The sequence below is a fragment of the Stigmatopora argus genome, chromosome 23 (assembly GCF_051989625.1).
Source record: "Stigmatopora argus isolate UIUO_Sarg chromosome 23, RoL_Sarg_1.0, whole genome shotgun sequence".
Taxonomy (NCBI): domain Eukaryota; kingdom Metazoa; phylum Chordata; class Actinopteri; order Syngnathiformes; family Syngnathidae; genus Stigmatopora; species Stigmatopora argus.
Window position 1 is genome coordinate 8,792,776 of NC_135409.1, and position 27,410 is coordinate 8,820,185.

Below are 27,410 nucleotides of genomic sequence, written 5' to 3' on the forward strand. Positions count from 1 at the left end.
GAGAATGCCTTGAAGGCCCTGATGGCCCGCCACTGGATTCTGGACTTTTTAGGGGTCAAAACCAGCCTCTGATTCATATGACCGTCTTCAGAAAAAATACCTTAGATTGCTTTTATTAGAAAAATGCAAGAAAACAATGCAACATTTAAAAAATATGTTAAATATATTAAGATGGTGAAAAATACGACTTGGGCAGTTCTTATATACAGGACTCAACAACAACTCATCAACGTTTTGAATAGTTTTTGATCAATATGATGACTAATGACACTGGTGAATTTGCGGAAAAATGTCTTTATTGCACAACTATTTTATAACACAGATGAACCATGTAATCAAAAACACCATCTCTTTTCCGACATCAAAGTGCATGTTTAATAGTGGGGCTACTTTAGTGCTAGTATTAAAAAAAAACAATTTTCATACGATAGAAGGAAATCAGTATGACGTAAATATCTGTTCATGCTATATGATTTTCAGTGCAGTTTCCAGTGCATTTAGAAAGAGTTTAAAAGGATTTTTTTTTCACTCTGTACATCTTTTCTAAAATTTATACAACCTCCCAAGATCGTAAAATGTAGTCACATGTACTATTTGTGGGCCACACTCAATGAAAAATATACACTAAACTGGTCAAAGTTTGATTTAGCTAATTTCAGATAATTTTCAAATAAGATCAGATGTGATAGTATGCCACAAGCCCAACTAAGATATGAGATCTGATATCTTGAGTAGCAGCTATAATTTTAGCTAAACCAAACTTTGACCTGTTTAGTGTACATTTTGAGTTTGGCCCGCATATAAATTACAATAAATCAGCGTCAATTATAAAACAAGATAGGAAGTTGCACGTAAGCAAATGGAATACAGACGCTCCCCTACTTATGAACGAGTTAGGTTCCGAGCGATTGTTCATAAGTTAAATTTGTTCGTAAGTTGCTCAGTGCTATATTTTGTATTATAATTTATGTTTAAGGCCTATATAAGTATATTGAAGGTTTATATAAGTGCATGTTTAAGGCTTGTATAAGTAACACGCATTGGTTTGTACTGAAAAAAACATTTAATAAAATGGAGAGAATATGTACAGTACTGTATACATACATTAGAGAGAGAGAGAGAGAGAGAGATTTACTAGAAAGTGGCCAAAAGAAGCTATCTAATGAAGATTGCAGTTTTCTTTTTTTCATCATAAATGATGCAGTAGCACTGTATGGCATCATTCAATTGATTTGCAAACTTTGTGCAACGTTCAATATTTGGGTCCTGCTGCTCCATCTTTATGTTTATAAATGGTATTGACGGTCGAACGATTCAAGTTGTATTCCCGTGCAACGCTCACCACTTTCTCACGCACATCAAGCTTCGTTATTATTGCCACTCGTTTCAAATGAAATGGCTTGCCTCTTCCTTGCACCTCCCTCAATAGAAGCCTTTCACTTTTCACCAACCATATTGAATAATGGATGCACGAGATATTTAATGATAAAAATGAAAAAGGTTCTTTGCGCACTGGAGATATGTTCACGCATTGGGCAGAGGAAGGTGGATGCTGGGTGAGCTGAGCTCTCACAGCGCCAGGCGTCGGTCGGTATTAGCGGCGGAAAGAAGCACTACACGGAAAAAGGCGCGCAATACAAAATTGAACTTGCAAACATTTTTCGACAAACGCAATTTGCAGACATGTTCGTATGTACCGTTGTTCGTAAGTCGAATGTTCCTAAGTAAGGGAGCGTCTGTAATCCAAGCTCGACGCCAAACTCATGAGATTCAAGCTGTCTACAAATGGAATCTGCCATGTTTGCAGTTCTCGTCCGTGAACAACATCCCACTTGACTTTCTGTTGAGGACAAGTCCAGCTTGCATGCACGAGAAGGACAAGTCATGGAGTCCAGGTCGGTTGTAGCCACACATTGTGCGGTGCTTTTTGAACCCCGATTTTGGTCCGTTTGACCTCCGTTCTCTATGAAGGTGCTCACTGCCATGGCTGCTGTGGCCTCAGGTTGGGGTTAGGGTAGATGGGGGACGGGGCGGGGTGGTGAAACGGGGGCACCGGCGCGCTGGGGTCGGGCGGGTACGTCGGAGTAGGGTAGTGACCCGCGAGGGGAGCTTGCGAGCGGGCCGGGGTGGAAGAGGAAGACGAGGAAGAGGCGGCAGGGAGGTGGATGTAGAGCGGGGCAGAAGGAGCCGACGGGGCTGTCGGGGGAAGGACCCGCTGGAGGACCACGTGCGGGTACAGTTGCGATTCGGAGCGGTAGACTCCGGGAGGCGTGGCTTTTAGGAGACTCTCCTGACTCCTGCACAAAAAGAAAAACATATTTAGAGAAGGAGGTATTTGAAAGTCTGGTCATTGATCCGGGAACATTTCTGAAAAGAGCAATTAAAGATGTGAAGAAAATATTTTAGGACCTAATCAAAACACTGATCACTACTACTTATTTATTATGTTGACCACTTATTTATCTATTACCATTTAGTGATTATTTATTCATCATTACTCAGTGGCGGTCCGTGAATTCCTAGCGACGCCTTCAGCTGTTGGAATCAATCCAACCCTCAAAAACTATTTTATGGCTATAAAACCTCTACTGCAGCTACAGCTGCGACACATAAAAAATCATCAATGATAACCTCATACAATTGAAATATTATTTAGGAATATAGCCATATTTTACTCACCAAAATCTGTCCTATTCATGTGTCATTTTCCCTTAAATAGAAGCAACCGTGTGTACTCAAGGGTTTCCAAAAATGACAAGGTAAGGTGTGGCCACTTCATTGTGTAGAGGTTTGTTCACCTGCCTGCCATGTGGGCAGGTGTGGTTCGGATCCCGGTTGGGAAACAATTTCCCTTAAATATTTGTATGGGAGACTGACTGGCAATACTACCAGTTGCTCTAACTTACTCTTATGTTACAATGTAACCACTTAGCCTGAGAAGCAGTGACATCTCTAATATACACAAATTCTCTTAGAGGGCTGTGGCCTGACTGGTAAGTCATAACCCTTGGAACCTCACAACTCTGGCTGCGTGGGTTCAAATCCCGGTCGGGAGACATGTTCCCTTAGTTGTTTCTATATATGTATTTTAAGTCAAGACCTTCCAATAATGACAAAGTCAAGTGTGGCCAATTGGTGGTGTAGAGGTTTGTTCACAATGACTGCCATGTGGGCAGGCAGAGTTCGAATCTCGGTGGACGATGAACCATTTTGCCATTCAAAAAGACTAAGTCTTTTGTTTAAATAAAATCATCCAATGACCATGTATAGGCGGGCCGCCTCGTGGTGTAGTGGGTTAGTCACCTGCCTGCGACGTGGGTGTCGCCAGTCAACGACTGTATGGTGTCGGCAGTCAGCCACCACTCTTTGCAATTCTCAAATTGTTTATTGAGGTAATGAAAAGGATGAATATAACTTCCAATCACATCATTTCAGAAGTCACTGTGGTCTAGTGGCAAAGACAATGTGTTGAAATTTAAGCTGGACACAAGTTCCAATCAGGAGTGAGTTCAAGTCCACTCTTTGCAATTCTCAAATTGTTTATTGAGGTAATGAAAAGGATGAATATAACTTCCAATCACAACATTTCAGAAGTCACTGTGGTCTAGTGGCAAAGACAATGGGTTGAAATTTAAGCTGGACACAAGTTCCAATCAGGAGTGAGTTCAATTCCACTCTTTGCAATTCTCAAATTGTTTATTGAGGTAATGAAAAGGATGAATATAACTTCCAATCACATCATTTCAGAAGTCACTGTGGTCTAGTGGCAAAGACAATGGGTTGAAATTTAAGCTGGACACAAGTTCCAATCAGGAGTGAGTTCAATTCCACTCTTTGCAATTCTCATATTGTTTATTGAGGTAATGAAAAGGATGAATATAACTTCCAATCACAACATTTCAGAAGTCACTGTGGTCTAGTGGCAAAGACAATGGGTTGAAATTTAAGCTGGACACAAGTTCCAATCAGGAGTGAGTTCAATTCCACTCTTTGCAATTCTCAAATTGTTTATTGAGGTAATGAAAAGGATGAATATAACTTCCAAACACATCATTTCAGAAGTCACTGTGGTCTAGTGGCAAAGACAATGGGTTGAAATTTAAGCTGGACACAAGTTCCAATCAGGAGTGAGTTCAATTCCACTCTTTGTAATTCTCAAATTGTTTATTGAGGTAATGAAAAGGATGAATATAACTTCCAATCACAACATTTCAGAAGTCACTGTGGTCTAGTGGCAAAGACAATGGGTTGAAATTTAAGCTGGACACAAGTTCCAATCAGGAGTGAGTTCAATTCCACTCTTTGCAATTCTCAAATTGTTTATTGAGGTAATGAAAAGGATGAATATAACTTCCAATCACATCATTTCAGAAGTCACTGTGGTCTAGTGGCAAAGACAATGTGTTGAAATTTAAGCTGGACACAAGTTCCAATCAGGAGTGAGTTCAAGTCCACTCTTTGCAATTCTCAAATTGTTTATTTGGTAATGAAAAGGATAAATATAACTTCCAATCATGTATAGGCGGGCCGCCTCGTGGTGCAGTGGGTTAGTCACCTGCCTGTGACGTGGGTGTCGAGGGTTCACGTCCCGGTGTCGACGACTGTATGGCGTCGGCAGTCGGCCGAAGGCCGACTGTCGAACGCCACCAGGAACCCCCCCCCCCAACTGTCTTCCGGTCAGCCGAAGGCTGACCGGAATAAATTGTTTTGCTGAAAAAAAATGACTAAGTCTTTAGTTTAATGAAAAAAGATCATCCATTTACTGAACTACATAGTGTAGTGATTAGTCAAACGACAGCGGGATTCGAACCCCAGCCTCCCACATGGGAGTCAGGTGAACGAACCTCTAGGCCACGAATTGGCCACACTTCAGTTTGTCATTATTGGAAGGTCTTGACTACAAATATATAGAAACAACTAAGGGAAAATGTTTCCCAACCTGGATTTGAACCCCAGCCTCCCACATGGGAGACAGGTGAGTTAACCTCTAGGCCACAAATTGGCCACACTTCTGTTTGTCATTATTGGAAGGTCTTGACTACAAATATATAGAAACAACTAAGGGAAAATGTTTCCCAACCTGGATTTGAACCCCAGCCTCCCACATGGGAGACAGGTGAGTTAACCTCTAGGCCACAAATTGGCCACACTTCAGTTCGTCATTATCACTTGGACTACTTATTTCTTTCTTTCTTATTTATTGATTATTTATTTGTCTGTCGTTATTTGTGCACTATGTGGTAAAAGCTTTAAATCTCATTATACTTATATAATGACAATAAAAGCATTGAATTCAATTCAAACAACATAAGAAGATAAAACAACAATATCCCTCATAGAAAGTGGACATCAAGACCTAAAGAACAATCCAAATGGAGTAAATGGCAAAGGATGTCTATTCTTATTAATCCTGGTATATTAAAGCCCGTGTTGATTTAGCCTTTCCTACCTCTGATATCCTCTATTTTCATATCCACCAAGACCTCCTGTCAGGTAGAGGGGGCTGTCCGGCGCCAGCCGAGGATTCATTCTCTGCGACAGATGGAAAATCTTGGGCGGAGGGAACGTCTCCCACTCTCCTTCTTCTCTGTCCAGCCATCGCTCACCGCGTCGGGCCGTCCGCTTTCCCCTGCGTCTACCAACAAACCATGTTTCTTTACTAAAGTCATCCCGTTTGGCCAATTCCTGTCCTTTTTGCTCACCGGATCCGGACATCCTTTTGGGCTCTTTTCTTGCTGGATCTTTCCTGCAAGCAGCAAACCAGGAAAGCCAACGACATGGCGACGATAACGACCCCACTAACCACCGACGCCAACACCGCCACTCTTAAGCCGCGGTCCTCTGGCCTAGGAATTGCTAGCAAAACAAAGAAAGCGTTGGTCGAAACCAAACAAAATCTGTTTGATCCACTCAAATTGCAGCCTCACCTTCACATACGGGCAGGTAGTTGCTCCACTGAGCTTTTCCGTTGCGGACGTTGCAGTGGATTTTATCGCCGCCTACTAGCTGATAGCCTCCGCGACACCAGAAGGCTAAGATGCTGCCCACTGACACCCCGTTTCCGTTTTCCACGTAGAAGGAGCCACGCCGCGGGGGCAGGACGGGCGTGCACGTTAGCCCTGAAGACACAAAAAATACTCAAGTTATTGTATTTGTTGGTCTATGCCACTGTTGGGGTTATTCTGGGATGTTATTATATGTGCATTAATCATTAATAGGGAATGTAGCTATATTTTAATTTGGGCTATATTTTAAGTTGGGACCGAGCAAGCTTGAGGACATGTTCTCCCCCACAGCTGTTTTCGAGGGCATTTAATTGTTTTCAGGACGATTGACTGAACAGGACAACATGTTCCAGGAGGACTGCATACCTGTCAACCTCTGCCGATAACTGCCCTTATAAATGATTATGATTCCCCTTACAAACCCCCCAAAAACCTTACAAACACCGTACGAGTCGTCGTCATTTTTCGACATAAACGCAATTTGCAGACATGTTCGTATGTACCGTTGTTAGTAAGTCGTATGTTCGTAAGTAGGGGAGCGTCTGTATGTGCGTGCGGGGAAAAAAAACAAAACAAAAAAAACATGTAAGTCCGCTCTCGGCTGATTAGAAGTGACAGATGGAAGGATTTCTGCCGCCACGGAGAATCCGAGAGAGGATCCCGCATCATCCAACCAGAGGATGATGGCGCGTCCCCGCCCTATTTTTCCCTCTCGTGCATATAAACACAAACGGGGGGAAACGGGGGCACACGCATCCGACACGTGCGCTGGGACTCCACTGCATGGCAACAAGGAAGAGCTGAGTCAGTGTTAGAATGACTAAAAATGTACGCAGAAAAACACATGGTGGGTTCAGAAATAGCCTGCAACGAGAGTTGTAAAAATAGGTTTGAAAATCTCGAAATCTATCCATTGAACTTAAGTGTTTTTTTTAACAAACAAAAGAATGACAATCTTCAGTTGTTGTCTTTAGCTAAATTTACAGTGCCAAATATCTGTTATGAAATTTGAAGCTAAGCTTAAAAAATGTCGTGCCTTTAATTGTCTTTAGTTTTAAACGACCTAAAATTAAGCGTTAAAGAAAGGTTAACATTAAGGTACAATAAAATGTAATTATATGAGTCTCGGTAGGACTTTAATTTTTTAGAAAGACAGATAATTATAGGTAATTTTTGTCTTAAATGCGAATAAAATTTTGATTTATAATTGTATTCTAGTGGTTTCCAGTAGTGGACCGTCATTAAAAAAACATTGAAAACACAACTTATACTTAAATATTAACAAAAAAAGGGACGTGAAATATTTCTTGTTTTTACTAAATTGATAGTATGAAACAAAATAGGGTTTCACCATCTATTTAAGCTAAACCCAACCTAAAATGACATTTAAAATGAATTCATATTACAGTTTAAAATTCCATAAAAACACAAATATATATTTTTTTACATTTACATTTCCAAAATCCAGTTTTCTTTTCATTTGTGTGTGCATCCCTTGTGCTTTTTTTCCCCCTCATATCTTAGTTCTGTTCCATTATTAAACATCTGACGTGCCCGTGTGTGTTTTAAGACTCTGTTGCTACGCTGTCGCGGCTAAACTCAGTCGCTATCCCACCAGCAGAAGATGAATGAAAAGCAGGAATTAATGCGGAAAAGATTGAAAAGCCATTCTTCCCGGGAAACCTTTTTGTGTTGAACTTGTCGGGATGTTGTGAACCTGGCAACCACACACAAATAAGCAAAAATGCCAGAGAGCTCATTCAATTGTGTTGTGGTGGTTAACGTATTTGCGTTGAGGGACAGAACCTTTCTTTCCCGTGTGAAAGTTTAACAAAAGTTGGAAAAGCCTGTGTTAGGAAACATCTATTTTGGATATATTACCGTATTTTCTCACATTATTGACCGCCTCCGCGTATAAGCCATACCCTTCAAATTGCCTAAAAAACATTGAATGTCACGATTTCTCTCGTATAAGCCACCCCGATTCACAATTTTCACCTCCATATTCATGGTTTTAATAGGGAGTACAAATATGTTGTGCTGTTGGGGTTATTCTGGGATGTTATTATATGTGCATTAATCATTAATAATGTATAGGAGCTTTATTCCAATTTGGGACCGAGCAAGCTCGAGGTCACTAATGGCAGCTGGCTTCGAGGACATTTAATTGTTTTCAGGACTATTGACCAGGCAGGTCACCATGTTCCAGGCCGAGGACGGTTGATCTTAGTTCGCAATGAAGATCTGCGAAGGACTCTTAAATTGCTTTGACTTGGATTCCGGCAGATGGCGATCATTGAATCAACTTCCGAAATTACTCGCATATTGTTTAAAAATACTGTCGCTCGGTTTTTACCTTATATGGAATTATTATGCTTACTTGTGCCAATTCTTACGCAGGTGTAGTTGTTGTTTTTTGACCTTAATGGTGTTATTCGGTTAGCTTATTTCGGCGAAACGTCCGTTCAGCGAACTGTCCATTGGCCAAACGTCCGTCGGCGAAACGTCTTTCGGCGAATCGTCCGGTCACGCTGGTAAAAGGTAAGATGGCGGCATCCTGAGTGAACAATGGCAGGCACAAGTAAGTGAATTTTTTTCATATTTTATGCAAGACACGGTTTATTTTTTCTCTTGAATTTCATTCATAGACTTCAAACTAAATTTAGTTTAGCATTTTTTTCAGTTTGTCTTTTCTCTATTTTGAAATAAATAACCGTATTGCGTAACGCATTGTCTTGCGTTATGGCGTTTTGTCTTTGTCACCTTGCAGTTTCATGCATGTCTAATTTGTGCGCATATATAACCCTTGATTCTGTCATCGTTTTTTTTAGTTACAAATACTGCTTATATGCGAGAAAATACAGTACTTTTTTTTTTGCTTTCATGAACAACTTTAGCACTCAGAAAGCATTGAGTTACTGCCTTCTGTCATAGTAGTTGATGCAGATGCTAAGTGGTGTTCTTTCTTCCCTAATGGGCAACTTGCTTGACATCACTTTTGTGTCACGCTTTCACTCTCAGAGTAACGTGATAGGAGCTCAAAGCAACTATCTATTTCTGATGTCCCGTATCGCCGCCGATTACCTAATGGTGTGTGTGCGCAAACATGTGCAGTTCAGTTGTCTGCAAACTGGCGCCCTGCTCGGCTTCTTCTGGTTCGTGTGATGTGATTTTTAGCGGATCTTGTCCTGTGGGTGTCGTGTGTTTGATAGGAAACAGAGCGTGAATGAGCTCCACACGCAATTGTGCTCGGTGAGAACCTTATAGCATTCCATTTTGCCGTAGAAAAGGCCCAAGTGTTTGCACCATTTAATTGGATATGAGAGAATTTGGGGGTATTTTTTTTTCTCTTTTTTTGACTGCAAAGACTTGGTACCTTTCTCCTCCAAATTTAACAACTCATTCAATTCTCAAAAAAATCTGATTCCCTTCCTATGTCAGAGTCGTTCGCTCTTCTGAATGTAACCATTGACACAAGCCATTCAAGTCCTTTTACCGTATTAAGGGGAATCAATAATCATTTATAAGGGCAGTTATCGGCAGAGGTTGACAGGTATGCAACTCAGTTTTGCTTCCGTTGCCTTTTTAAAAACGTGTTTTTAGCGTGTGGGTGTAGCGTGCAAGAACTATATATCCCAGCAGTCACTGCGCACCGGAAACCGAAAAAAGAGTCTGGGGCTGCTTCCAGTATCCAGCGCTATTGCGGTTCGATATTCATATATAATACATATCCGTCTAAAAAAACGGTGCGTCCTTTGTGTATTTAAAATACAGAAATAGCACTCGTTACTGACACTGCGGCTAAAAATACGATGCGCCATATAGTCGTGAAAATACGGTACATACAAAGAAGCCATGCCCTTTCACATTAAAACGGTAACACCTCCAATTAACCTTGGCAGAGTGAGTGTGTGAGCGTAAATCTTTAAGTGAGGTCTCTATCGCATACTTAGCAGCTGTTCAGCCTCCAAATCCGCCCAAGCGTAAGTGTACGCGATAGTTTTTAGGTCCACGTTGGAAGAAAAGGTGCTAGAACAATGATCTGAAAGGTGGACTATTGCGCGCTAGCTGTCGATGAAACCATCATGTGAAATGTTTCAATGGCTTAACCTCAAGCCAATTAGCTTTGTCTATCCTGAACTATTCCCAGCACGGGGAATCCTGTTAATGGCACGGTAACACGCGGGGATACCGAGCGCTTGGCCACGCCCCCTATTAACGGTTCGTAGTTGGGAAGCCAATTACTTCTGTCCCTTTGAGTTCAGAAGATGAAGTGTAATCTGCCAGCATGTGCATCACCACCTGGCAACCACGGCTTGCAGAACATGAATGGAATGAAGACCGTACTCAATTTATTGTCTGGATAATATCGTAGCCTGGATGGCACACTGAAACGGGCAGATTGAACAGAAAGCATAATTTACTGTATTTTCTCGCATGTACAACGTATTTGTTGCACGAAAAAAATGATGACTGAATCGAGGGTTCGGCTTATATGCGCACAAATTAGACTTGACATGCACGAAACTGTAAGATGACAAAGACAAAATGCCGTAACGCAAGACAATGTGGCCTGTATGGTCATTAAAAAAATAAACAAATTAAAATGAAGAGTATAGATGTATATTAAATTTCCTGATTTTCCCCCTTTTAAATCAATCATTGTCATTTTTTAATCCATTTTTTTTGTGTTTTTAGTTCAAAAATCATTTTGTAAAATCTAAAAATATTTAAAAAAAGCTAAAATAAACATTGTTTTAGATCTATAAAAACGGAATATTCAGGGCTTTTAATCCAGGTCTTTTAATCCATTTATAAAAAAAATAAGCGCAGGGGTAGGGAACCTATGGCTCGGGAGCCACATGTGGCTCTTTTGATGAGTGAATCTGGCTCTTTGCTAACCTGTGAGCTAAAATATGGAAATCGCTGTTGACAGAACTGAGATATTACATTTAGAACTGCTTTAATCTTCATTTTTTTATTGCTTTAATCTTCATTTTTTTTTGCAGTAGACTCTTCTGGAATGCACCCTCTCATTGATTAGCAACAGCATAAGAATCTTTTAAAAAATATTCCGTTTTTTCCACTTTAAAAGTGGTGAAATTACCCAAAAAATTTGAAAGGGCACTCGTTTACATGCATGTCTTTTGACTTTTAAATTCGTAGTATGGCTCACATGGAATAACATTTGAAAATATGAATTGTTTGTGGCTCTCTTCGTCAAAAAGGTTCCCGACCCCTGGTCTAGCGGATCACCTCTGTTTGTTATTAAAGCATTAAGTGCTTACTTCAGGCACTGTGGGACACAGAGGCGCCGTTCAGAAACAAGCGACCGAGTTTATTCCCTAAACCTTTAAGAAGATTGGAGTTGTTTCACTGCGTCCATTTGTAATGTGTGTGAGGCACGTGAGCGTGGCATTTTGTCTTACGCTGACGGCCTTTGGGTTTCCACGTGAGCTGGGGGTCTGCGAGACAGGGTGGCGGAAAAAAAGCAAAAGAGTAGGAAAGTGGGGAGAGAAGATGAAACAAGAGGAGACAGGAGATAAGGGGAGAAGAAAGTAGGCTACTTTGGAGTTGGCTGCTGCCAAAGAGAGGGAAGAGGCAAACAGATGTTGTGGGAAGGCACGCTCCACTTTCGGACAACTGTCTTTAAACGCTTCGTCTGCTTCCTGCATACACACTTTAACACCATCAGGCACCAAAGCACAACACATGCACAAACTAAATCCCATACGCATACCTGTCAACCTCTGCCGATAACTGCCCTTATAAATGATTATGATTCCCCTTACAAACACCGTACGACTCGTACGAATGCCCAACCTGTAATTCAAACAGCCCAGACTTTAATCTCGTCCCACCCCACTGTGTATAGGACCGGGAAAGAGCTTTTCTTAGGCGAGCGGACTTTCCAAGTAAGCAACGACACGACCCAGCCACAAAAAGTTTACCGACGATGAACCAACCTGAGTAGTTTCCGGTCGGCGTCTGCGTCTCCGACTCCGTCGTGACCCGACCTTCCGTGCTGCCCATCTGCTCCTCCGTGGACGCGGCCGTGACGTTCCCAAAGTCCTCCGGTTGAGAGTTTTGGGTCAGAACTGGCGCACTGCACAGTAAAGCGCTCACAAGCGCCCAGTAGACACCTGAAGTTGGAGGAGCAACTTTTGGAAGCATCGTGACGAGACGCCGAGCCACGAGTTCAAAGTGTCAAGGTCAGGCGCGTTGACTCCTTCATTCCCGGCATCCTCTCCTCTTCTCCTTTTGAGAATTTCCCGCTCATGATGTGTCCTGTGAAGGGAGGAAGGTGGTCAGCGTGCTTCTGTGGGATACAAACAATCAACTCTCTAGTCCCACCCACTCTCTCTTGCACTCTCTCGCTCAGTCGAACTTGTTCTCCCATCTCCAGCTGGGCCAACTGAGCTCTTGCATAAGAACCGCCGCCTGCCTGAGCTGCATTGAGCTCTCGCTCGTGTGGCGGGCGGTCCGCTCACGTGCGCCCAACCCGCCCGTGCGCCCGCGTGCCCGCGCACTCGGTCTTGTGATGATGGAATGGGTGGTCGCTCGTCTAGTGGGGCTTGCCACCATCCTTTGTAAATTATTCGTCTGGATTGGATAACTTTATTTATCCCGTATTCGGGAAATTTCCGTGTCACAGTAGCAAGAGGGTGAGGATGCAGAAATGGGAAAGGCATTTTAGACAGAAATAGATAGGTAATAAGTAAGTTAATAAATAAATACATAAATAAATATACAAATAAATAAGTGTGTTGCTATATATATATACATATATATATATATATATATATATATATATATATATATATATATATATATATATATATATATATATATATATATATACATACATACATATATATATATATATACATACATATATATACCAGTGGCGGGCCGTCAGGGCCTTCAAGGCCTTCTCTGCTGGCCTAAGAAATATCTGAATCGTATTACATTTTGTCCATCAATACTTATTATTCCAAATGGTCTGTTAGCTTCCTTTCATTGCTTTTCCTCCTGGTTGCACTGCTTCCAGATGTGTGTTTTCATATTGAAGCATTTAACCAATCACATTTCAGCCATTATTTGTTGCCAGAATCAGAAATCTGCCTCAAAGCCTTCACAATCAGTTCTGCAGGCTCTGCTGCATTAAACTAGACTGTTGCTTTTAACCAATCAGATTTGGAGTTGGCAACCCCACAATGCTTTTTCATACGCATTAGCATTTTGCTGGCTGGGATACGTCATTGCTTTCACCAACTATGATTGGCTAGTAGGCGGGCCAAAGCCATAGTGAGGCAGCCAGAGATCGCAAACTTCACCCACAATGGCCGACAGAAGCAAAAACAAATGGATTCTGTTGCAGATTTGCTCACAGCTAATCCTTATTAAAACGACATGCTTGCTTATTTTTCTTTCGTCATGGCTGTGCCACGTGCACACAATGTCGGCAATGTCATTTGTTGAAAATAAAAATGGAAAACAAATCCTAAAATTCATTGAATTTGGTGAAAAGTTGTTAGTTATACATTTATTAAAATTCTTTTGACTAAAAATTCCATCTTGACATGTACATTTCGGACACAAACACTTCCAAGTCATGTATCAGAGATTATATTGAACACCTTCACGTATAAGCCGCACCCTTAAATAGCCTTAAAATTCAGTTACAAACACGGCTTATATGCGAGAAAATACGGCATATAGTGTTAGTAATATGTATGGCTTTTGACAATTGAATTGTGGCTCTAGTGCTCCTCTGGGGGGCGCTGTAGGACAAGTAAATAGCTAGCAGAACAAGTATATACACACTATTTGTAACTCTGTCTAGAACTCTAGATGAATAATAATTTACAGCTATGAATAGCACGTTTTGTAAATATTCCTCAATGACTAACCACTTATTTTAGTATTTCCCAATTTCCCAAGACCCCACAGGCTGTGCCCTCCCCCTCACACAAGGACACACCCTTATGCAAAGGTCTCAAATGTAATTGGCCTACTCTCAAGGAGAAGGTGGTACACAGCGCTGCTTAATTAACATACCTAAGCAGGGCCATAAATTAGACCGTGGCGCTTTACCTGGCGCTCTTCTGGATTGGCCCACGTATACTACGGGTTGGCCTAAGTGGTCAAATTCCGACAAATCTCCTCTCAGCTCCAGCTCCAGCTCCAGTTCTGCGCCTCCTCCTCCTCCCCCCTCCTTTGGTGGCGCCTAAGGCCGGTTCTGTTGAGTCCAGAGCCTCAGGTCACCCATGAGGCTGGAGGCCGCAGCCAGAATGGATCTTTTTAGGAAGCTATGGAGGGCCAGGAATCTGATCGTGGTGATTTTCATCCCGCTATCCCTCTTGCCACTTCCTCTCGTCTACCCCACCAGCGTAAGTCCGAACAATTTGACGCAAAAATATAAGCTTGTGCCGTGTCTATTTGTTAGATTCATGACTAATCGGTCGATATTCTTCTGGCAACATAGTCATGGGAATTAGAAAATCTACCTGTTTTACAATTGTTATTTGCCATGTCAGCCAAATTCATGTTTTATTCACTTAATTACAAGGCAGAAATGCAATGACTACTGAAAAAAACCCTAAACAAACACTTACATAAGATCCAGTTTCTGTTTCCAAAGCTCCTTTTTTGATAGCTGCTGCTGCTGCCTACTGATGGGATTTTCTAATGTGAACGTGTGAGTGTGTGAATCAATCAATCAAAAGAGCCTATTGTTGTGCTGAATGCTCATCTAGATCTGCGTGGAGATGTCGCCTCATGTTGATGACATGGAGATCAGTCCGGGGCAGTATAATAAACCTTTCATTCATGGGAAAAGAAATTGTGGAAAAAAGCAAATCTTACAAATGTAAAAATTGCTCTAAGAACAAGGGGATTATGACAAATCCAGAATGCTGCTTGCCTTGGAAAGTCATTTACTTGAAGGATATTCAGATCCAATGCTGGATATAATGGCGTTTTCAATTGATTTATTTTTGATTTTTTTACTCTGTAAAGACAGACTGAAAATTTTGGAACACACCAATAGCAAATGTGTGACTTTTTGATTTCATTCTAACTTTTTTTTGGTATCGGTTGACAAAAATGACAGCGGATTAAATGTGCGAAAAAGTAGATTGATTTGCGTTACAATGAGTTCTAATTGGATTGGATAACTTGATTCATCCCGTATTCGGGAAATTTCATTGTGACAGTCAGCAAGAAAAGGCATAGTTATAAGTTAGACCAGGGGTCGGGAACCTTTTCGACGAAGAGAGCCATAAACAATTCATATTTTCAAACATTATTCCTTGAGAGCCATACTAAGAATTTAAAAGTAAAAATACATGAAATGTGTGCAATTTATGAATCATTTCACCACTTTGGAAGTAAAAAAAAGTCTGAATTCTTTTGCGTACATTTTTTCACTGTTGCTAATCAATGAGTATCAATCAGAGTATGCATGCAGAAGAGTCTAATGAAGAAAAATTATGATTAAAAAGGTGCTAGAGATCGGTGTCGGCGCCACATTGCCGGCGTGACGCTCCCATTGGTGTGTTCGGGACTTAGGTTTCTCACCAGCGGTTCCCATATTTTACCACAGGTTAGCGGAGAGCCATATACACCCATCAATAGAGCCACGTATGGCTCCTGAGCCATAGGTTCCCTACCCGAGTTAGACAGTACAGTCAAAAGCCGCAGAACAACAAAGCAAAAAGCACAAAGTACAAAGCAAATCAAAGTCAATGGGATCATTAATCCAATCTTATTTCATTTTCTTTGTAATTTTATCTGGGTTCAGTCATGAAAAACTACAGTGGTGTTTTGTTTAAAGTAGCGTTCACGTGCTTGCCGGCACCCCGCCGGCCAATCACCACTCTCCTTGCTGTTATGTCAGCGGTGGCGCATGTTTGGCAAGGCACGCCACGCCGCGAGCCGGCCCAGGATGAGGCCGAGACGCCAAAACATCAACACAAAGGGAAAATAATCCCTTTAATGAAGTTATATAATCCTGTACCGCCACCAAACGCACGAGGGGTCGGCGTCCCCGCCGGCTTCTTACGACACCGGCGACTTCCGACTGTTTGGGGAATGTGACATTGTGTGCGCGATTGGAACAAACGACCCAAGTTACAGTGAAGCTGGCGCGCTAATTGACATTTTTTTTTTTCTATGTCTGTTTGCTTGTTGACTAGCAAAGCCCTGAAAACTTAAGCCATTCATTCAATCTGGAATGTGGAAATTGGCAAGAGCACATACAAGTTTTTGATTGGTTCAGGAAACGTGCCTATGCAAGCACATGACCTTATTTGTCTTTCAATTTCTTTGTTTACATGCAACTAATCATCATTTCCTAAACTGACCACTGAGAACAAGTTGATGAGCCAATCAATTAACATTGGCTCTAGAGCACATGTGTCAAAGTGGCGGCCCGGGGGCCAAATCTGGCCCGCCGCATCATTTTGTGTGGCCCGGGAAAGTAAATCATGAGTGCCGACTTTCTGTTTTAGGATCAAATTAAAAGTAAAAGAGTATAGATGTATATTAAATTAATCCTGATTTTCCCCCTTTTAAATCAATAATTGTAATTTTTTAATCCATTTTTTTCTGTGTTTTTAGTTCAAAAATCTTTTTGTAAAATCTAAAAATATATAAAAAAAGCTAAAATAAACATTGTTTTAGATCTATAAAAAACTGAATATTCAGGGATTTTAATCAATTTATAAAAAAAATCTAGATATTATATCTAAAATCGAGTTGACGTTAACGCGGCCCGCGAACCAACCCGAGTCTGACACCCCTGCTCTAGGTTTTACCGTATTTTCCCGCATATAAGCCGCCTCCGCGTATAAGCCGTACCCTTAAAATTGTGTTTTTTCACGTTTTATGCAAGACACGTTTTCTTTTCTCGAATTTCATTCATAGACGTCAAAATACATTTAGTTTAGTGTTTTATCTGTTTATCTTTTCTCTATTTTGAAACAAATGACCGTATTGTCTTGCGTTATGGCATTTCGTCTTTGTCACCTTGCAGTTCTTGCAGTTTGTACGCATATAAGCCGTGTCTTCGATTCAGTCATCACTTTTTTGAGCGACAAATACGGCGTATACACGAGAAAATACGGTAACTCCACGTCCAATGTAAACTCTGTAAAAGTCAGATTTTTGCATCAGCACTTTTTGCATACATTGTACTTTAGCTTTAACAGGCAAAATGACACGGACAGCAACGCGTTTCAAGGTCTCCCCAGTGGTCGATAATCAATAATCCGTGATCGCTGAACCCGCCAATCTTCCCCTACGTGTTGACTTATTTTATCTGCGCATCTGTGTGAATTTTTAGTGGCGATTCAGCACGATCGCAGCTGCTCACAAGTAAACAGGACTTGCAAATAGGGCTGCCACAAATGAGGATTCTGATAGTTAATCACCGATGAACAGATTCTTCATTCAATCATTTTCTGGACCACTAATCCGCACAAAGGTCAAGGGGGCGCCGGAGCCGCCGAACCCAGTTAACTACGGGGACCCTGAATCGGTGGCCATCTAATCTCAGGGTACAATTAACAGATATTTACAAATGTAAATAGATAATGTGCTTTTATCCAGGAGTACAGAAATCAAAATCCTAGAGATGTTTTTTTTTTAACATTGAATATTATAAAATAAACCCAAAAAGTAATATCTACAGTGTTTTCTCTTTTTTTCATTAGAAAATTAGAACAATTTGAACAATTTGAACAATGCCTTGAAATTATCGGTAGACTATAACATTGTAAATTGAAAAAACTAATAATTGTGACCGCTTCACTTGGAACAAATAAATGAATAAAAAAACTATGCAATTTTACAATTTATCAATATATGTATTCATGAAGCACAGTTCATTGTTTTGTTTGAAATGCGATAAACTACAAGATGGAGCACCTCAGGGAAGTAAGTTTATACTAGGTCCACTAATTTTGAGCAATTTGACAGCCTAGAATATGTTGTTTGATTAACAATAAAAAAAAACATTAAAAAAAGAAGATTTTATCCCGATTCTTTTGCAGGAGGCATGTTGCGCATACGTGCTAATCGTGACAGCCGTCTACTGGGTGTCCGAGGCTGTCCCCTTGGGTGCGGCCGCCCTGGTCCCCGCCTTCCTTTACCCGCTTTTTGGGGTACTCAAGTCAAGTGAGGTGAGTTTTAGCCAAAAGCCCCCCCCGCCGGCCTTTTACTTGACCTTTCTTTGACCTTTCTTATTGTGGCATTACATAAAAAGAGCGCCATGTGATTGCAAAGCTGCCTCTTAACAACACTGTAAGCCTCTTGTGATTGTGGGCTAGAAATATGCAGGCAGAAAACCTTTGCGCAATGTTGGATGTCTGTTTGAAGGAAAGTTGTCTAGCTGTGAATTTTGAAGTTTACAGTGCTTTTCCACCTTTTGGACCAATGTATCACTAGTAGACCGCCAATCTATCTGAAATGGGAAGGTGGCAGCTCATTTAAATGCCGGAAATGGCAACAATATGTGTCCTTTTTCTTTCCCCCTCATTTAAACAATGATATATATTTCACACTAGGACTGCTACGATTCATTGGCCAATCAGTGAAAAATGCATAATCAAATGAAGGAAAAAAAAGTCAGCTCCAGCACTCCCCGTGACCCTAATGAGGATAAAGCGCTGCAGAAAATGAATGAATGAATCATTTCTAGATTAAAAAAAAAAAAAATTGTTTTTTTTCCCAGATTATCTTTACAATTAATCAAAATGAAGTGAAATACTGTATTATTTCTAATATCTTATTTTGTTAATATTGTTAATATCAGCTCCAGCACTCCCCGCGACCCTAATGAGGATAAAGCGCTGCAGAAAATGAATGAATCATTTCTAGATTTTAAAAAAAATGTATTCAATTTTTTTCCAAATAATCTTTATACTGCATCAAAATGAAGTGAAATACTGTATTATTTTTAATACCTTATTTTGTTAATATTGTAAAAAAAATGAAATTTACATTTTTTGCATGATTTACCTATGTAATGGATCAAAATGAAGTGAAATACTGTATTATTTTTAATATCTTATTTTGTTAATATTGTAAAAAAAATGAAATTGACATTTTTTGCATGATTTACCTTTGAATTGGATCAAAATGAGCAAAATGTCTTTCATTGCATTGAAAAAAGAGTTTATTAGTTACAGAATATATATATATATAGTCCAAGTTTTTCAGCTGTATAGGTTAAGATTCCACTGCATATTTCTAGTGAAAATATAAACCCAGAATAATATAACAATATAAAATGAAACGTAAAACAACCCAATGGCTGCAGCCCTATTTCACACGGGGAAAAATCCTGTAGTCCGGCAGGACAAAGTCCGACTGGCGTTAGGTGAGAGGTGACGAGACGTTGCCTTATGCAATAGCCAGATTAAAAAGAACAGAATGCGCAGGATCCAGGGAGCACAAAATAAGAAAAGGGGTGAAGTCCGACTATTTGGGGTCCCTTCAGGTGGCGGCCGAGTATTCCAAAGACACCACGCTGCTGCTGATGGGAGTCATCTGCCTGGCCGCCTCCATCGAAAAGTGGAACCTTCACAAGCGCATCGCCCTGCGCATGGTGATGATCGCCGGGGCCAAACCCGGCATGTAAGAGTCACAATGGTCGTCAATAGTCACGAGACGTAGGAGGAAGAGTCATTTTTTTCTGACGCTCTCTTCCTTAGGTTGGTGCTGGGCTTCATGTGTTGCACCGTATTTCTGTCCATGTGGCTCAGCAACACGTCCACCACAGCTATGGTGATGCCCATTGCTGAGGCCGTGCTGCAGCAACTCATCTGCACCGGCATGGCCGACAACCTGGAGCCCGACGCCGCGGAGGACGACAGCGGTACGGAACGGAGCCTTTCAAATTCCCTAGCGTCCTTTCCCATTGTGACCGAACGATTCGCCGGAAGACGTTTCGCCAACGGACAGTTCGCCGAACGGACGTTTCGCCGGAACGGGATTCGCGCGCTCGCCCCGCCCCCGGATCGTGTGTGTACACGATTTTCAACCTCGGCCCATTACAGATAACATTCATTTAGGAATAACAAAGGGCATGTACTGCCCCCCGCTGGACATATTTCTAAATACAAGTACGTACTACAACAGGGGTCGGGAACCTTTTTGACGAAGAGAGCCATAAACAATTCATATTTTCGAATGTTATTCCTTGAGAGCCATACTGCGAATTTAAAAGTCAAAATACATGTAAATGGGTGTCTTTTATTTGAGTAATTTCACCACTTTTAAAGTGGAAAAAAAGAATACTTTTGACAACGGGGGCGGGGCGAGCGCACGAATCCCGTTTCAGCGAAACGTCCGTTCGGCGAACTGTCCGTCGGCCAAACGTCTTTCGGCGAATCGTCCGAGTACCCTTTCCCATATGTCATTTGTCATATATTTTCCTGCTTTCCGGTGTTAGATAAAGAAGAAAATCTGGACAAGAACCAACTGGCGCTGCTCTACCGTAATGACAGGTGTGGTTCTTTTTCCCAGCTTTGTTTTGTAATTGTGTGTCTAATACTTGTGTTTTTCTTCTTTTTCAGCAATAATGGTCAAAAACAGGAACTTTCAACGCTGAGTGAGGTAAAAACTAAATATATGGAAAAGAAAAACATTGGAGCAAAATACCTTGAAACTAAAGATTTTTTGATTTTAGGAAGAAATTTGATTTTTTTCCCAAACTGAACATTTTAAGGAATTTGCTATAGAACAATGTGCTGTATTTTCACGACTATAAGGCGCACTGCACTATAAGGCGCACCCTCAATGATTGACACATTTTAATTTTTTTTCATATATAAAGCACACTAGATTATAAGGCGCCCTGTCTATTTTGGAGAAAATTTAAGACTTTTAAGTGCGCCTTATAGTCATGAAAATACGGTATATCTTTTTTTGTGGTTTGTTCATGTATTAATAAAATCTTATTTATTGTTGTTACAGGAACAAACTGTAAAATATGCTATGTTACATAGCAAATACCCTAAAATGTTCAGTTTGGGAAAAAAAATCGAATTTCTTATTTTAAATTTAATTAAAAAAATTCTTATGTAAAAAAACATTAGAAAATACCTTCAGAACAAAAGGTTTTTTTCTTTTTACAATAATTTAAACAAGTAATAACAGTAAATTTAGAGAAAAAGGAGAAACTATGAATGAACATATATTTTTGTGTGCCATTAAGGTACAAAAGCACTACGAGCGACATGATTGGATGTCTATCACAACCAATCAAATAAACTACAATCTTAAATGGTGTTTGACCACTTTGGAACTTTTCAGGCACAAACCAGAGAAGCCCAAGACACGGGGGTGAATGCAAATACCAACCAAGCTTGCATCATGCATACAAATGGGCATTTACCTCAAGTGAGTAAAAAAACAAACCAAAGTTTTTACAGAGCCAAAGTCTATGAAGTACACTTTTCATTTGCATTTGTTTTTTGCTTAGGTGGCCATCGAAATCCCGAACGTGAAACGTGTCAAGGCCCGGCGAGACTCGCAGTATCCCACCAAACGGGATCACATGATCTGTAAATGTCTAACCCTTAGCATCACCTACGCCGCAACAATCGGCGGGCTCATCACCATCACCGGCACCTCCACCAACTTGATATTCGCCGAGCAGTTTAACACGTAATAGCAAAGATGGATTTCCACGATCTTCGTGAAACCCCGTAAAAAAAAAACCAAACAAACTTTCCTCTTTCCAGGCGCTACCCAGGCGCCAAAGTTATCAACTTTGGGACGTGGTTCATCTTCAGTTTCCCTATCGCCCTCATCATGCTGGTTCTCACGTGGTTGTGGCTGCACTTCCTGTTCTTGGGCTGCAAGTGGGTACCGTATTTTCTCGCATATACGCCGTATTTGTCGCAAAAAAAAAAAAGACTGAATCGAGGGTATGGCTAATATGCGCACAAATTAGACTTGACATGCACGAAACTGCAAGGTGACAAGGACGAAATGCTATAATGCAAGACAAATTAATTTTGACGTCTATGAATGAAATTCAAGAAGAAGAAAAAACGTATCTTGCATAAAATGTGAAGAAACACAATTACAAACCAGACCGCTACAGACACACTTCCACTTGAATTTGACAATTTCTCTCGTATAAGACAACGATTTGAAGGCAATTGGAAAAAGTACGGCTTATACGCAGATGCGGCTTATATGCGAGAAAATACGGTAAACCCGGGATGCTTCATGGAGTCGTTTGTATTGTAGCTTCAGGGAAACGTGCTCGCTGAGCAAGAAACGCAAGACCAAGAGGGAGATGATGTCTGAGAAGAGAATCCATGAGGAATATGAGAAACTGGGGCCTATCAGGTAGTCTCAGATGTTAACATTGGCTACTGCAGCTACCATTGACATTGTGTGTATGTTTTAGCTACCCCGAGGTTGTCACTGGCGTTTTCTTCATCCTCATGACTCTTCTGTGGTTCACTAGAGAACCCGGTTTTGTCCCTGGTTGGACGTCGCTTTTTGAGAAGCAAGTAGTCCTGATATTGCATGAAAAACGGGCTAAAAAAATACAACTCTAACTCAGTGCGCTCTCTATTTTTAGAAAAGGTTATCGGACCGATGCAACGGTGTCCGTACTTTTGGGTTTTTTGCTCTTCCTCATTCCTGCCAGACGACCTTTTTCGCCTTCTTCCAGCCACAAAGATTCAGGTAGGGTACTGTATTTTCACGACTATACGGCGCATCGTATTTTTAGCCGCAGTGTCAGTAACGAGTGCTATTTCTGTATTTGACACATACAAAGGACGTACCGTTTTTAAAGACGCAGCCAGGCATGGCAAAACATATATCAGCTTACAAAAATACACGCTACACCCACACGCTAAAAACACGTTTTTAAAAACGCAACGGAAGCAAAAGTGAGTTGGGTTGTACTTTATTTAGCCATTTTACAACTTACTCACGTCATCATCACCCACAAATCCATCAAAGTCCTCATTTTCTGTGTCCGAATTGAACAATTATCCAAATGAGTCATCAAAAACGCTGAGTTTTATATGTTCGTCCAGGTGGCCACATTCCATTCGCAAATAGTAGCTAGCTAGTAGCTAGTGTAACTATTCCAACGCTGTCTCCCATGCTTCGTAAAGCTGTGTTGACGTCGATCGCCAGGCCACAATCCATTGGGTGTATTGACAAAAGAACTATATATCCCAGTAGTCACTGTGCAGTACTTTTTCTACGGGAAAAATAGTAGTCGGGGGCTGCTAGCCGTAGTTGTCCTATCGACTGATGTATTTTATTTTATCGTGATAACAATTTTAGTATTGGTCCATATATAAGGCGCACTGGATTATAAGGCGCCCTGTCTATTTTGGAGAAAATTTAAGACTTATGTGTGCCTTATAGTCATGAAAATATGGTACTTTGTTTTTCTCACAATCACATTCAAATAAGGAAATGTTTTTTTGTGTGAGAATACTTTTATGGGGCACTTTCTATTTTTTTGCGCTAACCACTTGGCACGTCTGCCAACCTATTTTTAAAATGCATCTTTTTTGTCAGCGTCTGACCCACTGGCTCCCATGATCACCTGGAAGGACTTCCAGCGGCTCATGCCGTGGGAAATCGTCATCCTGGTCGGTGGAGGTTACGCTTTGGCGGCCGGTTGCAAGGTAGAACGTGGAGCGGGTCAGGTTTGAAAAATTCCCCTCCTTTATACTGAGCGGGTTACCAGGTGTCGGGCCTGTCCGTGTGGATCGGGCGGCAGCTGGAGCCCATGAGCGGCCTCCCGCCTTGGGCCGTCACGCTGCTGGCCTGCCTGCTGGTATCGGCGGTCACCGAGTTTGCCTCCAACCCGGCCACGCTGACCGTCTTCCTACCCATCCTCTCCGCGCTGGTACGTCCCGGCGCCATATCCCGAAAGGAGCCGAGAGATTCCTTCCTGACTTTGTCCGCCCTCCCTTCTCAGTCTGAGACCTTGCAAATCAACCCGCTCCACACTTTAATCCCCTCCACAATGTGCGTGTCATTCGGGGTCATGCTTCCAGTGGGGAACCCCCCCAACGCTATCGTATTCAGCTACGGACACCTGCAGATCGGCGACATGGTACGACTACGCACATTCCTTGCAAACACGTGTCCTCTTGCACCTGCAGCTTAATAACATCAAGTTTATGTAACCGTAAGGTTGAGAAATTCTATTTCGTAACTTTTGGCAAGAGAGAGACATTTTTTTTTCACTCAGTTTGCCATTATATTTAACTCATTGGCTGCCATTAATGGTGATGGTGAGTATTTATGGAATGCACAATAAGTTTGGCATATTTCCACTGAAACAGCAAAACTAAGGAAATAAATCATGAATTAAAATTTACAGTTTTTTTCTTTTTAATTTGGTCAGAAACCCAAGAAAACCTTAAAGCAACAATAGTAAAATGGACACCGGCAGGCTAAATAGGCACCTGTTAAAAATATTTTTTCAGATTACTATATATACTTCATTACCCAGAAAGCCCTCTTTTTGCCCGTGCATGCGCGTTGTGCGTTTCCTGGTGGAAACTCGTCTGAATAAATCGTTCGGTGCTCGTAGATATTGTTATACACGAAAGCGATGCGGCAAAAAAAGACAGTGCGCTACAATGATAAACAGCCTCTCATGTCATGGCCACCTGGCTTGGTCGCATCTTATTCAATTCGCGAATTATTCGATCGGAATTTTCGTCGTACCACGAGCATGTCGTAGGACGAGCGTGTTGTATCACGAGGTACCATTGTACTCTTATTATGATTTATTTTTTAATGAAACCTGATCAGTCACTACCATTCATCTTAATGCAAATGGATTTGACTTCTATCACCATCAATGCAATGGCAGTCCATGAGTAAATATGTTCCCATGTGCTTTATTCTGCAGGTGAAAGCAGGTTTCGGGGTGAACCTGATTGGCGTGGCCGTGGTGATGTTGGCCATCACCACGTGGGGGGTTCCTCTCTTTAATTTGACGGAGTTCCCCGGATGGGCGGTGGCCGTAAATTCTACCGGCAGCTTATAGCAAGCGCTAAAGATGTACCAGGTGACCAATCAACAGTGAAGAAATGGACATCATAACTCTAGACTGGATTTATGGGAAGGAGCTGCTTTTACAGAAAGAGAAGCCGCACAACTTGTAGGCTGCCATTGACGACAATGGACATGTCGTCCATTTCACGTGTATTTAGCGAGGGTGTTTTATGCAATGAAAGAGGTCTACATTGATTGGACATCCATCGTCATCAATGGCAGCCAATGAGTTTAAGAGGGGTCATTCACTCACATTGAAAGCTGTACAAAAATATCATATATAATATATCACTTGTTCTGTGATATATTTAAACGTTTTAGGAGTGGCTTTAAAAACTACAGTGCCTTTGACAGTTCATATTTCGGGGAAATATTTTTAGTAGTGCCTTTCAATATACAGTAAAATAATTGTAAAAGTCTTACATGGCAAAATAATGAATCAAATATGCATACATCTCTCCACAAAGGTCAAATTTACTCCTATTTCACTCCATGGAAATGAAGGAAAAACTTTGGAATATACATGATGTGCCTCTTTAAGAAAAAAAATTGAGTTTTTTTTTTTTACATTTCAATAACAAGCTGCTATTAATGACATGTTGCCTTGGAGAAGAGGGGAGTAATTTTTTGGAACATTAAGGTACAAAGGGTGAGTGCACATATTTGCATTTTATGACAATCAATGTTCAATCAAATCTGGTAGTAGAAAGTAGTAGCGTGCACTGTGCAAAAATGTGTTATTGACAAGTACAATCACTAAAACTATGCCTTTATTCTTTTATTTCTAAGTAATTTATTCAATTGTCAAGCTGAATGCAACTCAACGGAGTCACCGATGAGACTTTGGAGCCTATTTTTTGTAAATACATAGACTTGTAACATAAAGAGCTGCTATGCCTGCAATAACGGGCGTCAGAGTTACGAAAACAAACTATGTGTACAAGAATAAAATTAATTAAACCGGTTTGTATTGTATTTTTCCACAGTGTACATATTCATTTCAGATCAAGGAGTATACCTGAATGTCGATTGATTTGAAAGTCATTTTTTCTTGTTAGGAGGGCTGCCGGGGGCCTTCGGAAGGAGTGAATCCCTCGGTTTGCATCTTCTCTTTATATTTCAAGTAGTCTCTCCTTTTGCTGAAATACTTGACCTGCAAGAAAAGAGAAATTAGAAGGATACTTTACACTAAACATAACTAAATAGTTGATGTGGGTGATGACAAAAAGGGGGATAGTTTACCCACTGCAAGGGGCATTTTGCCTCAAAATCTTTTTGGAAGTTCTGGCACGAGGCAGCATTGTCGTTGTTGTCATCCAAACATTTCCAAAGTAAATCTCTGGCATCCCAGCAAGCCTTTCGTTCAGATGCATTTGGAGCTGCCATCGTAATTTGACACTGAAGGGAGAGGAATCTATGTTGATAAACACGTTTTTCTAATTTGCTACTACGAGACATTCAAAGCACTTTTATGTGAATGTTTACCAGAAGAAATACTGCAAATAAATGCCAACGTGTTTTAGGTGCGCAAAACACCAGACGCTCAAATGCACGGAAATAACAGAAAGTTACTCCTTATGAATTTACTAGCCAATAAATACTCACTGAATGAAATTGTCGAGGTGACGATCCCACTTAACACTCGCGATTTTCCATAAAAATACGAAACGTTGTATAATTACAAAACGGACGAGGTTGCACGAGCGACAGTGAAGGACAATTCTCGTCGCGTGTTGATGACGTCACGTGAAAGCGGCCAGGAATGCCCCTTCATAATAGAAAAATCCAATAACAGTAATAAATTAATAATTAATACATTGACTGTGTTGTTGAAAAACTGAAAGGTTTTCAATGAAAAGCACATAATCACCTATCTTTTCTGTAAATTTGGTGTCAATTCGTCAAATGGCTTGGGAGCTATTGAAGAAATTAGGTGATAATAACAGTAATAAATTAATTAATAAATTGAGTCTCTCAATGAAAAACTAAAAGGTGTTCAATAAACACCGCATAATCTCCTATGTTTTCTGTAAATTTGGAGTCAATCAATCAAACAATTTGGGAGCTATTGAACTCAATAGGTGCTAATAACAGTAACAAATGGCCCGCCACTGCCAAAATGCTCCCATATCAACAGGATGTGAGCCCGATATGCCCCCAAATCAATTGGAAGTGACCAATTATTGATCCTGAAATGCTCCTTAAAATCTACAACAATTGACTCCAAAATACCCCCAAATCAACAGGACGTGCCTTCGGTGTTTAGCCATTGTCAAAGGAAAGCTCCTATCCCAAATTCTGTAGAATTGGCTTTTCTTCATTTATCTTGGTCTCCTTTTT

The 27,410-nt window shown here is 40.9% G+C and overlaps 3 protein-coding genes across 8 annotated transcripts; 1 reads left to right on the top strand and 2 right to left on the bottom strand.

The window, feature by feature from the left end:
* Window positions 1–274: 274 nt before the first annotated feature.
* LOC144068772 (uncharacterized) lies at window positions 275–26,201 on the bottom strand. Of its 5 annotated transcripts, none has more exons than XM_077593542.1 (6): window positions 26,089–26,201; window positions 11,972–12,293; window positions 5,928–6,119; window positions 5,703–5,856; window positions 5,450–5,635; window positions 275–2,297 (listed from the first exon to the last, which is right to left on the bottom strand). In XM_077593542.1, the coding sequence occupies exons 2-6, from the start codon at window positions 12,177–12,179 to the stop codon at window positions 1,976–1,978; spliced, it is 1,062 nt and encodes a 353-aa protein (XP_077449668.1). In that variant the 5' UTR covers window positions 12,180–12,293; window positions 26,089–26,201; the 3' UTR covers window positions 275–1,975. The 5 variants fall into 5 exon arrangements, with proteins under 5 accessions (XP_077449668.1, XP_077449670.1, XP_077449666.1 ...); XM_077593544.1 differs by lacking the exon at window positions 26,089–26,201 and adding an exon at window positions 14,624–14,667; XM_077593540.1 differs by lacking the exon at window positions 26,089–26,201 and adding an exon at window positions 12,364–12,522.
* On the top strand, window positions 14,110–26,045 carry slc13a4 (solute carrier family 13 member 4). 2 transcript variants are annotated; one of them, XM_077593538.1, is made up of 16 exons: window positions 14,110–14,398; window positions 18,062–18,190; window positions 19,510–19,646; window positions 19,724–19,887; window positions 20,464–20,518; window positions 20,588–20,627; window positions 21,327–21,413; window positions 21,496–21,680; window positions 21,758–21,877; window positions 22,272–22,373; window positions 22,435–22,536; window positions 22,612–22,718; window positions 23,574–23,683; window positions 23,746–23,907; window positions 23,980–24,117; window positions 24,925–26,045. In XM_077593538.1, the coding sequence occupies exons 1-16, from the start codon at window positions 14,276–14,278 to the stop codon at window positions 25,060–25,062; spliced, it is 1,899 nt and encodes a 632-aa protein (XP_077449664.1). In that variant the 5' UTR covers window positions 14,110–14,275; the 3' UTR covers window positions 25,063–26,045. The 2 variants fall into 2 exon arrangements, with proteins under 2 accessions (XP_077449664.1, XP_077449663.1); XM_077593537.1 differs by having other exon boundaries at window positions 23,746–24,117.
* coa6 (cytochrome c oxidase assembly factor 6) lies at window positions 25,431–26,807 on the bottom strand. The gene is made up of 3 exons (XM_077593545.1): window positions 26,676–26,807; window positions 26,313–26,468; window positions 25,431–26,223 (listed from the first exon to the last, which is right to left on the bottom strand). Exons 2-3 carry the CDS (start codon window positions 26,454–26,456, stop codon window positions 26,125–26,127), a joined length of 243 nt encoding a protein of 80 aa, XP_077449671.1. The 5' UTR covers window positions 26,457–26,468; window positions 26,676–26,807; the 3' UTR covers window positions 25,431–26,124.
* Between the last annotated feature and the right edge of the window lie 603 nt (window positions 26,808–27,410).

Bases quoted from the DNA above. Each gene is read 5' to 3' on its own strand.
- LOC144068772 (XM_077593542.1), bottom strand. From the start codon at position 12,179: ATGCTTCCAAAAGTTGCTCCTCCAACTTCAGGTGTCTACTGGGCGCTT. The intron at 6,120-11,971 runs GTTGGTTCATCG...TTGTGTCTTCAG, and splicing joins GCCGACCGGAAACTACTCAG to GGCTAACGTGCACGCCCGTC. The intron at 2,298-5,449 runs GTAGGAAAGGCT...CTTTTTGTGCAG, and splicing joins GAAAATAGAGGATATCAGAG to GAGTCAGGAGAGTCTCCTAA.
- slc13a4 (XM_077593537.1), top strand. From the start codon at position 14,276: ATGAGGCTGGAGGCCGCAGCCAGAATGGATCTTTTTAGGAAGCTATGG. The intron at 19,647-19,723 runs GTAAGAGTCACA...TCTCTTCCTTAG, and splicing joins GCCGGGGCCAAACCCGGCAT to GTTGGTGCTGGGCTTCATGT. The intron at 22,537-22,611 runs GCAAGTAGTCCT...CTCTATTTTTAG, and splicing joins TGGACGTCGCTTTTTGAGAA to AAAAGGTTATCGGACCGATG.
- coa6 (XM_077593545.1), bottom strand. From the start codon at position 26,456: ATGGCAGCTCCAAATGCATCTGAACGAAAGGCTTGCTGGGATGCCAGA. The intron at 26,224-26,312 runs GTAAACTATCCC...CTTTTCTTGCAG, and splicing joins CAAAATGCCCCTTGCAGTGG to GTCAAGTATTTCAGCAAAAG.